This window comes from Pelecanus crispus, chromosome 1 (assembly GCF_030463565.1).
Source record: "Pelecanus crispus isolate bPelCri1 chromosome 1, bPelCri1.pri, whole genome shotgun sequence".
Classification (NCBI taxonomy): domain Eukaryota; kingdom Metazoa; phylum Chordata; class Aves; order Pelecaniformes; family Pelecanidae; genus Pelecanus; species Pelecanus crispus.
In genome coordinates, this window is record NC_134643.1 from 139,548,354 (window position 1) to 139,561,335 (window position 12,982).

The 12,982-nt window shown below is 40.2% G+C and overlaps 1 protein-coding gene across 3 annotated transcripts in view; it reads left to right on the top strand.

The window, feature by feature from the left end:
* The window catches only part of PHKA2 (phosphorylase kinase regulatory subunit alpha 2), a 43,502-nt gene that overhangs the window by 23,588 nt on the left and 6,932 nt on the right, over positions 1 to 12,982 (top strand). For all 3 annotated transcript variants that reach the window (XM_075704835.1, XM_075704844.1, XM_075704852.1), the window contains 11 exons: positions 201 to 279; positions 1,165 to 1,328; positions 1,974 to 2,147; positions 3,266 to 3,354; positions 4,469 to 4,602; positions 6,122 to 6,278; positions 7,783 to 7,862; positions 8,111 to 8,189; positions 8,315 to 8,444; positions 10,718 to 10,819; positions 11,456 to 11,574. In XM_075704835.1, coding sequence (XP_075560950.1) covers positions 201 to 279; positions 1,165 to 1,328; positions 1,974 to 2,147; positions 3,266 to 3,354; positions 4,469 to 4,602; positions 6,122 to 6,278; positions 7,783 to 7,862; positions 8,111 to 8,189; positions 8,315 to 8,444; positions 10,718 to 10,819; positions 11,456 to 11,574 — 1,307 coding nt within the window. The remainder of the gene's footprint in view (positions 1 to 200; positions 280 to 1,164; positions 1,329 to 1,973; positions 2,148 to 3,265; positions 3,355 to 4,468; positions 4,603 to 6,121; positions 6,279 to 7,782; positions 7,863 to 8,110; positions 8,190 to 8,314; positions 8,445 to 10,717; positions 10,820 to 11,455; positions 11,575 to 12,982) is intronic.

The following is a 12,982-nucleotide window of genomic DNA, read 5'->3' on the forward strand; positions in this document are numbered from 1 at the left end:
TAGAACTTGTCTCAGGGTTGTGTTTTGTTTCCTTGCCTGTTTGGGGCTTTTTGAATAAGCTAGTATTGATAGCAGTTGTGGGTTCTGTTTTAAATTTGTCTGATTTACTTTGTAGAGAACACCCAGTAATCCACTTTATTTGGACATGATAATTTAAGAATGTGTTGGTGAGCTTCAACTCTTCCATTATTCTCTTTTAGTTGATGATGGTACTGACATTCATCCAGCAGTTCTTGCCACCATAAGAAAATTAGAGGATGGTTATTTTGGAGGTGCAAGGTAATGTCAGAACTCCCAAATGATTGTCTCCATGATTTTTTTAATTAAATCCTATACAAGCCTCAGTTTTGAACCCTGTGATAGTGCACAGACCTTGTACTAGAACTCTGCAGAGACAGAAGTTTCAGCTTCAGTTACTATGTGGCAATCAGATAGTAGCTGGACCTCAGATGCAGTGGAAAAGATCTGTCTCCCAGAAGGTGTACCATCTCTGACTGCCTTTAATGGATAAGGAAAAACGAATGCTAAACCTTTGGAAATACAAAAACTTGGTCTTGGCTGGGCTTCTGTTTTTAAGAAGTAATTATCTTTCACAGGTACTGGACATGTTTTAAACATGAATTAAATGTAGTACTTGCAAGCTTATGTGTTCCATTCATCTACATATAAAAGCAATTTAATATGAGGCCACAGTACCTCCTTATTCTCTTTCTGCTTGCCCTCTCTCAGTCAGTATCTTCCTCTGACAATCAGATGTGCTTTCCATTTTTTAGCAGCACTGCAGTTCTGTGAAAAGGTACTGCTGTTCATGGGAACTTCTCAGCCCCAGTTTCTCATGCATTATCCTTGGAGTTTAGGTCTTTGTTCAGGGTCTGTCTTCATATAAACATACAGCACCCTGCATAATTAGGCTTTGAGTTAGGCCTGTAGGTGTTACCATAACACAGGTAAGTTCAATTAGTAGCTAGAGCAGTAAGTACCCAGCTGGATCTGCAACTATTGTTTTGCATTTGTTCTTTCAGTATCTGTTGCTTTGTAGTTACCAAAGGTGGATTTAACGGGAGGTCTCATAAATTTTGGAGGAGTTGTTGAAAGCTCAGTGAGCATTAATCAGTATCAAAATGGTGGATGTTAATGTTCTCTGGCACGTGTTCCTGTTTGCAGGGTGAAGATAGGCAAGCTATCAGAATTTCTTACCACCTCTTTTCATACTTATCTGAGTTTCCTGGATCCAGACTGTGATGTAAAACTATTTGATGACCCTAATGAAGGCCGTAATAGTCCTGACAGTGAATATGGAGGCTATCCAGCAGATTTCTGTGAAAAAGGTAGTATTTTTTTTTCACTTCAGATTTTTTCTCTGTCAAGTTTTATCAGCAGAGTCTGCATTTACCTACAATGCAGTCTATTTTGTGTGCAGTTGATAGCCATTCAGGTTTCTCATGCATCAGTCTGAGTACAGTACCAGCATGACTTAATTTGGAAAAGGAATTTGTGCATATTCTTCCTAGATTTGTAGTATGGCGTTGACCAGTAACTGCTGCAGTAAGGCTGAGTCTGAAGAGTCAGCAGATGGGTGGGTGTGTGGAAGAGGCTGGAGGGAGGAAGAGACTGTGAGGAGTCATAGACAAGAGCTTGTGTGGAAGAGATGATAGAATTATAGAATCATAGAATCATTTAGGTTGGAAAAGACCTTTAAGATCATAGTCCAACCATGATCAAGATAAAAACCCTTTTGCTTCCTTTCAAAGGGAAAACCAACTTCTTAATATAACTGTTTTCAAAGTGTCAAAAACTGATTAATTTTTTTTTCTTTCCAATTTGTTCAGCTTAAAAATCTCTTGCTTATGATATTCTTGTATGCGTGCCCTTCTGTATAAGCAAGAATGGAGTGGTGTGTTTGAAAAAGAAAGCACCGATAAATTATGATTTTTACCTTTAATAAACCTTTTCTTTTATGTATGCCACACTAGAAAGCCAGGATGCGCTGGATCAGTATATAAATGATGTCCTGCAGAGTACAGCACTGAAGTCATACCTGCCTCCAACTTCAAAGACTGCAAATCAACCACCTGTGTTCAGTGCAAACCATTCCACAAAAGAGATACTGTCAATAATGGCCAAGACAAAGGGCTTGGAGGTTCCAGGTATTTCTCCCTATTATTTATTTAGTGATAATAATAGAAAACCTGTTTTGGGTGCTGCAAGGGGTAAGTTCAAGTATTTCAAAATTCTGCCCTTTAAAAAGAACTAGTGGCACAAGTATGTTGTAGTAATCAAGAAATAAGAATGAGTCTGAAGCTGTTACTGTTGTGTTAGCACAGTATCCCGTATCTTGGCATATACATAAATAACCTGCTATGAAATGTAACATTTAATCCAAGTTAATGTTATGGAAACTGCTACAGCTGCTCAGTTGGATAGAATTTTAGAACCTGAGTCAGTGAATTCATTTTTTTCTGTCTTTGTTTATACATTTTGTATTTTAATAAAGCTGCGGTGAAATGAAACGTTTCAATGCCAGAAAAACATACATATGCGCATGTACTTTCTAAATTGTAAGAACAAATGGAGTAGAGAGGGAGGAATACTTAGAGTATTCTTAAGTATGCTACACTTCTAATAGACTGGTTGGATGATTTACACCAAAATAATGCTTTGACTGAATTTGTAAATAGATTCCAACATACGGATTGTTTTATATGTTGGAATAGATTCCAACAATGCCCTGGTTAAGGGAAAGCTTCCCCTAACTTCAGTGTAAATTAATAACTTCCAAGCTTTTTTGTTAGTCTTTTCTCCCATCTTTATGTGCCACGTCATCTGATCATCCATTGAATTCAAAATATGAAGTTAACAGAGCATTAGCCTGCATTTAGCATTTTAATTATGATATCTCACCAGTTAGACCATTTTCTCTACATACTTCCTGTTAAAATGTTTAAAACACTTAGCAGGGTCAGGTCATTGGGCTGTAGGATTTCTGAGGCATGGGCTATCATAAGAGGTGTCAGTTGAGCATGTAGCGCCTGAGCCTTTGACATGCTGATCTCAGAAGTTCTTGGAGCAAGTCTGCAAAGAGAAAAGGTTCAGAACATGAGCTTGTCTCAGAGTTCCACGCACAGCATCTCAGAAGTGTTGCCTCTGTATTTTGACTCTTGGAGATATTTCTGTTGTTTTTACCTAGTATAGTTGCTTCATGTAGGTGTCTTTGATTTTCATGTTACTGAAACGGACTTTTTTTTCTGGTGGCTTTGCTTTCCAGCTGTATCTATGTCTCTTCCCACTAAAGTTCTGAACACTCACCGGAAGTCTCTGAATCTTGTTGACAATCCCCATTTATTTGAGACGAAGGTAAGCTGTGGGAATTTTTATGCTGTTTGTGTTTTTAGGATGCAATACTGTGGCCTTTCCTGTGTTTCCCAGCCAAACCCTATGCTAGTTCTCATTTTCCTTCACAGACGAGCCATTCTGCCCAAGGCACCGGCTAGCTGCTCCCTTGTTTTGGAATTTATTTTTTGGCTGGGTGAAGGTTTTTTGGTTAAACAGACATTATTAAGTGGAAAATTTTTAATCGTGTGTGCCAAACAGAAAATAATATAATAGGTGCTTATTTTTAAAGGCTAAAGGTTAAGTCATCATCTTTCGTTCTAACTGAACACACAAAGAGAAGGACGAGATCTTCACAGCCTTTAGAGATGTTCTCCAAGAAATGCTACTTATAATAATGTCTGGGCAGGAGGGGAGTGTGTGAAAGGACAGGTGGCCTTAAAGCACCAGCCAAATCCAACTACAAGGCAGGAAGATGGGGTTGTGCTGGGCACTTGTTTTGTCTTAGTGTGTGTGAGCAGCTGCTGAGAATGGTTACAGGAGGTTGTATTCAGCCTCCTGAAGGATTCTGCTCTACAGGCTCTGTTTGTGGAAATGGTATTTTAGGACCATATAAATTGCTAAATAGCTTATTAAACAAAACTTCTCTACATCCAAGAACTCACCACAGGATTGCATCATCTGATTAGTTAACACGTTAGTTTCATAAGCTTGGAGAATTTATGATGGCAACATCTGCATTCATAAAACACGACATATATTCAGCTTAGAGATGGAAGTAAAAAAGCTCTAAATTATTTTAACTAAAAAAAGGTAGTATCCTTCTGCTTTTCTCTTTACAAGTAACAGCAAATGACAGGAAAAGCATGCAAATAATTTGGTTTCCTTCTTTGGCAAAATATTTCCTTGTTTTGTCCAAAAAATGGCTTTCCTTGTTGATTGAACCAAAACTAGAGACAAAGTTCCACGTGGGTGTTGTGTTTCCTGGGATTAGTCTCCTTTTCATGTCTGCTCTGTTTCAAGTGCAGAGTTATGTTGCAAGTCTGTTGCATTGTTTAATGGGAAGTTACAGTTTGAATTTGATCTGCTACTTTTTTCAAGATCATTTCTTTGGTTTTTCACCCATCTTTATTATCAGGACTGTGAAAATGTTTTGCAATTACCTAAAGATGCTCATGGTGATTTGGATTGCAGGAAGCTTGTTGAGCAGCTGAAGGAATGTCCAACGCTCCATGATCAAGCAGATATCTTATATATCTTGCATATACTAAAGTGAGTTGTCTGAGTATAAACTTCATCATCTTTAAGTTTGGTCACAACTATCTGATTATTCTTGTGCAAAAGCTTTCCACTGTTCAGGGTGGTATTTTGTGGGGAGAGGTTAAAATATTTTGTGCTTTAACAAGCATATTTTCAGTTAGCTTGATTACGTAAATAATGTGGACACAAAAAAATGCTTGTGCAAATTTCAGAGTTGATTGGCACACAGTTGCAAATACATACAGGCTCCAAGGCTCACAAGTGGAATGCCCAAATCCTTTCCATGAGTGAGAACACATCTTGCTATATTTGTGGCACTCTGTTAAGGTCACAAAGATTTGGTGTGATTTTTATACACAAGAAGGGAAGTGGAGGGAGAATTCATCTTGTCATTTTCTAACAAAAAGCAAAATACAATTTTAATGAGTGGTCACTATTTTTCCTCTAATCCCTCTGCATGTTTAAATCCACTACTGACTAAAACTCGGTGCTCTTCAAAACATTCTTGGACACAGTCTAACCCCAGCTGCTGGGGTTAGCAAACAGCTGCTATTTAAATAGGTTTGATGGGAACAAAATGCAAAACGAAACCAACAGATTCATCTTCTGGAGTGCATTTATTGGGCTGCTTTTCCTGTGCAGCAGAATACTGCTGGAACGTGGCAGGAAGTTAGCTTTGGGTGTAAAGACAAGCATGTGTTAATCACAGGTAGTCTTCCTTTACCGCTACAAAGATTGTATTTTTGTTTATTTTAGTCCTTCTCCTGTGAGGACCTCTTCTTTGATCTTGATTTCCCAAGCAAAATGTTTAGCAGCCTCTCTTAAAAAGCAAAGGAAATCCTGAAAAAATGTCATTTTGTTGTTTAACTACACGCAACACCCTTAATTTCCTGTTCTGGACTTGTTTCGTCATGGGAGTCTGTTGGGCAGACAGGTGGACTTCTGGTGGACTCCGTCCCTCTAGCAGGAGTTGAAAGGTCATTCTGTGATGCTTCAAAACATTATCAAAGAGAAGTCATAATGCAGTGAATTTCAAAATCAGGAGAGGAACAGAAATCTCCTTTGCTTTTTCACTAATGGCAGCATGGAAGCTTAGTTAATAGCTAAGAAAGAGGCAGGGCAAAAAACTTACAGAGCCCCTGAGGCATCTGAAAAATGGGTGCAGTCTTCAGCGGTACTGAACACATTGCTGAATTCTGCTCTGAAAAAGCACCACATGGAGCTTTCCTCCAGCAAACTGTCTGCCTGCATTCTCAATTTAAAGCCTGGCAGGAAATCCGTTGTGTGGTTGCTATGAAGTCACAGGCTCATGGCTAAATGAGCGCTCAAGTTAATATGGCAGTTCCTGGTATCAAGAGGGTTTTCTCCACATATAACTGATCTCTGGTGAAGGCCCACATGTCCCATGTACTACTTAATTCTGTCACCAAAATGAGCAATGCGATCAAAATCAGGCTGCTTGTTGTGTGGTAAGATTAAGCAGTGCAGCAGTTTATCTGATGACAGTTGCCTTCGGTGTCTTTTCTGGCAGAGGCGCTGACTGGGACACAGAGCTGGACGGGCAGTACGGCGTCACTGTTCATTGCCTACTCAACGAGCTCTACAGAAAGGCGGGCCTCAATCAAGAGTGGGGCTTGATCCGTTATATTTCCGGTATACTCAAAAAGAGAGTGGAAGTCCTGGCTGAGGTATGAAATACAAATCATGCTGGTTCAGTTTTCTGCCTGGAAACAGAGATAAAACTACCAGTTTGCTGGTGGGGCTTGTGCTTGCCATCTTCTGGTCTTACTTCACAACTTACATAGTGCAGCTTTTTTCGGTAAACACTGGTTGCTTTTCTGATCTAAAAATCTTATTACGACATCTTTACCTTTCATCTGTACTGTGAACTGTACTAATGTTGGCATGGACTGAGAATGTCACACTGTAAATGACTGTGAACCTTTCATTTCATCTCTATTAATTGGAGATGCTTAATTATGTGCTTTGAAAGCTGTAGTTGTCATGAGTAATTGTCTGTTGCCATTGTGATAGCATGCACGCTTTTGGAGCACTGGTATGTCAGGGTCCTAGCGATGATGCAAAAACACGCTCTGCTGATTCCTGTCCCATTGGACAGACAGTCTGCTGAGTGCGTGGATGTGGATGTTCAGAGGCATTAAAATATCTGGGACTGTTAAATGGTAAGAAGAAAGATCCGCTGTAAGGGTACAGATTTGATTTTGAACATTACAAAAATGTTTCCTCTCAAGTACTCTAAAGTATTTGTTTGATTTCCTGCTTATCCCTGTATATTTCTAAAGAGCTCTTTCTCTAATTCCTGGCCATTTTCAAAGCTTTGACTGTCACACCTAGGATGGGCTATTGTAGTGACAGTCATATCTGTGAGGAACAATTTGTGATAATCACCCTGCATGGTACTTCATTAAGCCCATAACCCCTTCCATCCTCAAGACATGATGGATGAGCAGTACAGACGTGCTCACTGAAAGCCGTGTGTGTTCAATTGAGAAGATACTGACAAAGAATTGTGGAGGAAGAGAGTGGAGGTGATCTGTTTTGTTCCATGTTAAGGGAGGGAAAATAGACTCTTCAAAATCAGAGGAACGTTGCTCTGTGAGGTCTTTGATTCAGGATGTTAAAAAAGGTAAACTGAACACCCGCCTTTAAAGGAGGTTGGTATAAAAGAGTAAACACTGTGGTACTGGGGGAAGTACCTATTTCAGAATGTATCAGGGTGCCTAATTCAGGAATGTGATGCTGTATGTTCAGAGTTTGTTTGTTTGAAGACATATATTAGCAGGAATTTTTTTTTTTTTTTTTTTTAGCTAATACTGCCAAGTTTTTCATTGAATAAAAGTGGGTTTTGTCTTAAATAAAGAACAAACATTTATCTTATGATAAAGTCCTTTATTGATCTGCCAGCCCTGCTGGAGTCCCTGGTCATTATGCTGCTGATTTCACTAGGCAGGAAAGCAGGCTTTCAGCCTGGGCAGACTCCCATAGCCCTGCTGACCTCAGGGGATCTTTGTCAACTAGTTAACAGCATTCTGTTGGATCTGTATGTCTGGTAATTAATAGAAATGCACTTAAAAATTGCTAAAGAAATGCTTCATTTTGGGGGAATGAAAAGCTGTATCACTTCCACATGACTCAGAGGAAGGTCTCTTGCTTTCTGTCCCATTATGATAGGCATGCACAGACCTTTTGTCGCACCACAAGCAACTTACAGTGGGCCTGCCACCAGAACCCCGCGAGAAAATCATTACCACGTAAGTTGGAGCTCTGCCTCAGTTACAGAAGCAGCCTGCCCCTCGTCATCCTGCCGGTACCATTCCGCTGCTATTAACTTGTTTTAAAACTTATTCCTCACCTTCAGAAGGAATTGCAGCCGCCCAGGCAGAATCATAGGCACCTTTGTGGTGCAAAGATGTTTCTGGGTGACTTGGTTCCGGTGCTTATTCAAGAGGTTCATAGCAAGTGCCTGAGTCACTGCTAACTGTGGTTTGCCTTCTTGCAGCCCACTGCCACCTGAGGAGCTCACAGATCTTATTTATGAAGCCAGCGGCCAAGACATCAGTATTGCGGTCCTGACACAGGTATGCAGCGTGTGTAAGAAGGGTTCTTCCAGCTGTACCCAGTGTGGCCCCAGCGTTTGCTCTGTGACTGGGAGAGCCAAGAGGACCCGCTATCAATGGGTGCCCGTATGGATTTGTCTTTACAGGAAATAATGATGTACTTGGCGATGTACGTCCGGTCACAGCCTAGTCTTTTTGTGGAGATGCTCAGGCTCCGCATTGGTCTGATAATTCAGGTGATGGCCACTGAGCTGGCTCGGAGTCTGAAATGCTCAGGTAAGAGCAATTTTACCATAAGGGTACTTAGGGTGTTATTTCTGCTTCACCTCAGTGGTTGATTTTTCATCTCTATGTGTTAATAAAAGGATTTAACTTCTTCATTCAGCATGTGCAGTTACAAACTTTGAAAATAACTTCTCTTTTTGACTTAATGAAAGATTCCTGGCCCCCTACCCCGCAGTTATTCAGACTGAAATGGATATTAAATACTTAAGTCCCCTGACTCTCAGTAAGTGTTTGAGGTCCAGGTCATCAAATTGCACATGTGCGTGTATTTAGGGACCCAACGCCACTAATGTCAATGAGAATTAGGACCCTAGGTGTCTTCTGAATATGTCAGCCTTAATTCATACTTCTGGTAGTTTTTATTTAAAGTAACTTCTGATCTTCTTCTTTTTATGTGTAAGCCTTCTCCCCTTGAATGTGCTTAGTTGAAAAATATTTGCTGTTTAGATTTCGGCTAGTAACGTGTTATTTTGCCAGGAGGTCCGTAAAAAAAAAATTCTACGGGCCCCCTACAAAAACCCAAGAATTAAGTAACAAACAAGTGGTGCAAGGCAAAAATATTTTAAAATTCATTTTGGAAAAGTGAAACTAGAGAGAAATCATGATTGAAGAGAGATCTGAAAAATCATTGAAGAACTTTCCCCATTTAAAGGGGTCAGAAGTCTAAGAAGGAGCCGTCATGAAAAGTAATCAAGTTAATGTGACAAACATGTAGTCAACTGCTGATACTCAGGAGCATGATCTGGGCCATATTTTTGTGGCTCAGCTCTTCTTACCATTTCTAATGCCCTAGCACACCCTAAAGGGGGATAACATTGTGGAAGCATATTTTCTGGTCTCCCCGGTTTTCTCCCTCCTGAAGTGAAGTGGGGGTCCCTGGGAGTTGGTTAGATGGAACCTACTTTGGACGCTGCTGCTCTCTAACTTGAGTGGCTAGTCCAACTGTGGGGTGGCAGGTTTCTCCCTTAGGGGAGACGTTGACAAAAGGAGCCAAGTAATTTTCTGGGATAATTCTGTTCCTGTACGAAGAGTGTGCCAAAAGCCCTGTTTCCCCCAAACCTGTGGCTGAATAGTGGAAGCTGCTTTGTTCACAGTGCCAAGCCTCTCTTTCCTGGGATCCCTTTTGTTATTCCTTAGCCTTAAAAGCCAGCTGCTTTGTACGCTGCCCTCAGCTTCATTGCTACCTTTTCCATGTTCCCTATGGTAGATTTGTCTATGCACACACATGTGCTCATATGTGTGTATGTGCTTTTTCTCTCTCTCACTTACAAGCATGATCCTTAAATAATTAACACAAGCCTTCCACATGCATGCATTTCTTTATGGGATAACTCTGGGTCTGTAATTTAGATCTGCATGTCATCTTGTTCTGGTTTCAGCTGGGATAGAGTTGATTTTCTTCCTAGTAGCTGGCATAGTGCTGCGTTTTGGATTTAGTATGAGAAGAATGCTGATAACACGCTGATGGTTTAGTTGTTGCTAAGTACTGCTTAAGAGTCAAGGACTTTTCAGCTTCCCATGCTCTACCAGGTGCACAAGAAACTGGGAGGGGGCACAGCCAGGACAGCTGACCCAAACTGCCCAAAGGGCTATTCCATACCATGTGACATCATGCTCAGTATAGAAACTGGGGGGAGTTGGCTGGGGGCCTTCGATGGTTGCTTGGGAACTGACTGGGTATAGGTTGGCGGGTAGTGAGCAATCGCATTGTGCATCACTTGCTTTGTATATTATTATTATATTGTTATTATTACTACTACTATTTTACTCTATTTCAATTATTAAACTGTTCTTATCTCAACCCAGGACTGTTTCTCACTTCTACTCTTCCGATTCTCTCCTCCATCCCACCAGGGCAGGGAGAGTGAGTGGGTGGCTGAGCAGTGCTTAGCTGCTGGCGGGGGTTAAACCACAACACATCTGCTTTTGGGAGATGGCTGTAACGCTTTTCCAAGCAATCTTGCTCTACAAAGGAGCAACTGCTTTCTCGTCATCAGCTTCAGTGACATTTCACACAAGCTGCAGCATACTGTTCACTAATGCAAATAGCATTATTTCCATGCAGTGTTTGTTGTTTTTTCTTGAAATATATTTTCTTTGAAATGTGACTCTATGTATTAGTTTTTTTTAAAGGAAGCTCTAGCAGCCACAAGGGAAATGTGACTGAACTTCATTCAGTCAGCAGTTCACTTAGGAAAACAACATATAAAGCAACCTATAGTGATGTTTGTCTTTTTGTTTTCTTTTTGTTTTGTTTTAACTAGGTGAAGAAGCTTCAGAGAGTTTGATGAATCTAAGTCCTTTTGATATGAAAAATCTCCTACACCATATTCTCAGTGGAAAAGAGTTTGGTGTGGAAAGAAGCTGTAAGTTGTCCACTTGGGTACTTGGTTAAGTGAGAACTGTAAATACAAAGTTAGATTGTCTTATAAGTAGGTATCTACTCTCTTGGCACGTAAAATAGAGGTATAGGTGATGTATTAAACATGGGTGTCCAGTACCTGTGTATGTCTGCTGTGGAATATACAAAACATGTATGATGGAAGCTGTCCTGCACTGAAATAAGATTGTATCACGTTTTCAGTGATATGAAGGCAAACTTTTAAAATGAAGAAATTTTATGTGACCGAATGAAGACCACAAAAAGGGCATATCTAATCTGCCTTCAAGGAGCATGTCTGTGATGCCCAGGTATTCCCGACTGGCACTTCAGCTGTCTCCCGGATTCATTCTTAAGCTCTTGCAGACTCATTGCAACTCTGATGTCTTTTGAAGCTATGATTGCTCAGTGTTTTGGAAAATCAGGTCCCAATAACCAAGTATGGATCTAGGCCCCTGATGATTTAATCAGGTTTGAACTATTGACATGATTTGAAAGGATGCTGTCACCAGGAGCATTGTACACTTGTGAAAGCATATGCTTTTATCTTTAACTTCTGGATAAAAATTCATCTGTTTTTCTACCCCCTAGAATTTTAAACATGTCCATTTGCTTCTTTTAGTGCGATCTGTAGATTCCTCTTCATCTAGCCCTGCGATTTCTATTCATGAAATGGGGCATTCTGGAGCAACCAAAACAGAAAGAAGTGGTATTACTAAATTGAAGAGTGAGATGAAGCAGGTGAGGGTTTTCCATCAATGCTCATCAAAAAATGTAGCTGTTCCGGTACTGTGTTATGTTAGACGTTTGTGTGTTAATTTTAGGATACCGTTTTTAATGCCAAATAGATTCTGGTAAATGACAGAAGTTTCCAAAGATCCTTTGGTTTAAAGCTGATCACTAAATAGAAAGAAGTAAAGGGATGTTTCCTCCAAAATTGTACTTCCTTTTTTGTTCTTGTTTCACATGCTGAATATAGAAGAACTTGAACAAACTCTAAGGCATTCATGACATCAAATTTAAACCAGCTCTTTAATCATCTTTAGCTAATGAAAGGTCAGATGTACAAAGTGACGTTTTCATGCAAACAGTGTTCATTTTGATGCTCTGCACAAGTTGCTAATGTGGTCCACATGCCTTTTGGAAAAGAAAGGTTTGGAAAAGAAATCTTGGTTTGTTTTCTTCCTGTTTTGTTTTTTCACGAATGGAGGCTGATTACTGCTAGAATGTATATATATTTAAGTTCTATACTTTAAAGTACGCAGCAACTGAGCATATGAAGTAATACATGGAAAATACCTCCAAAATACTCTGAATGAATGTGACTGGTTTTGATTTATCTTTTTTTTATGTTTCTATTAGTAATTTTCTTTTGCTTTAGACAAATAGGAAGGTAATGATCAAATAAAATACATTTATAAGAATGAATGGCATCATATTGGTCAGCCAGGGTTGTTTAGCCTGGAGAAGAGAAGGCTCCAGGGAGACCTTGTTGTGGTCTTTCAGTATCGAAAGGTGGCTTATAAGAAAGGTGGAGAGAGACTTTTTGCCAGGGCCTGTTGTGACAGGACAAGGGGCAATGGATTTAAAGTGAAAGAGGGTGGTTTTGGATTGGACACAAGGAAGACATTTTTTACAATGAGGGTGGTGAGCCGCTGGAACAGGTTGCCCAATGAAGTTCTGTCACTGGAAGTATTCAAGGTTAGGCTGGACTGGGTTTTGAGCAGCCTCATCTAGTGAAAGATGTCCTTGCCCACAGCAGGGGGTTTGGACTAGGTGATCTGTAGAAGTCCCTTCCACCCCAAACCATGCTGTGGTTCTATATTAGAAACATATTTTTAAAAGACCCTCTCTTCTGAGAGCTTATCAAGCCTGATTCATTTAATTTGAGGCCATTTCTGTAAGTTTCTGAGGAAGTATGTGATGTTTTCCTTTGATTGTACGAAACAGATTTGCTCGATAAGCCTTCAGAAAGGAGCGGCATTTCTGCATTGCCTTGACATGGAGCATTTGATGGTGACAATAAAACTCAGTTAATGATTCTTCACAGGACAAGATCAGGCAGGGAAGCAAAGGCACCTGTGAAATGCACGGTGACTGTCTCGCAAGACCTGCTTGCTGTGCCTGAGCCATACCACTGCCTGGGCAT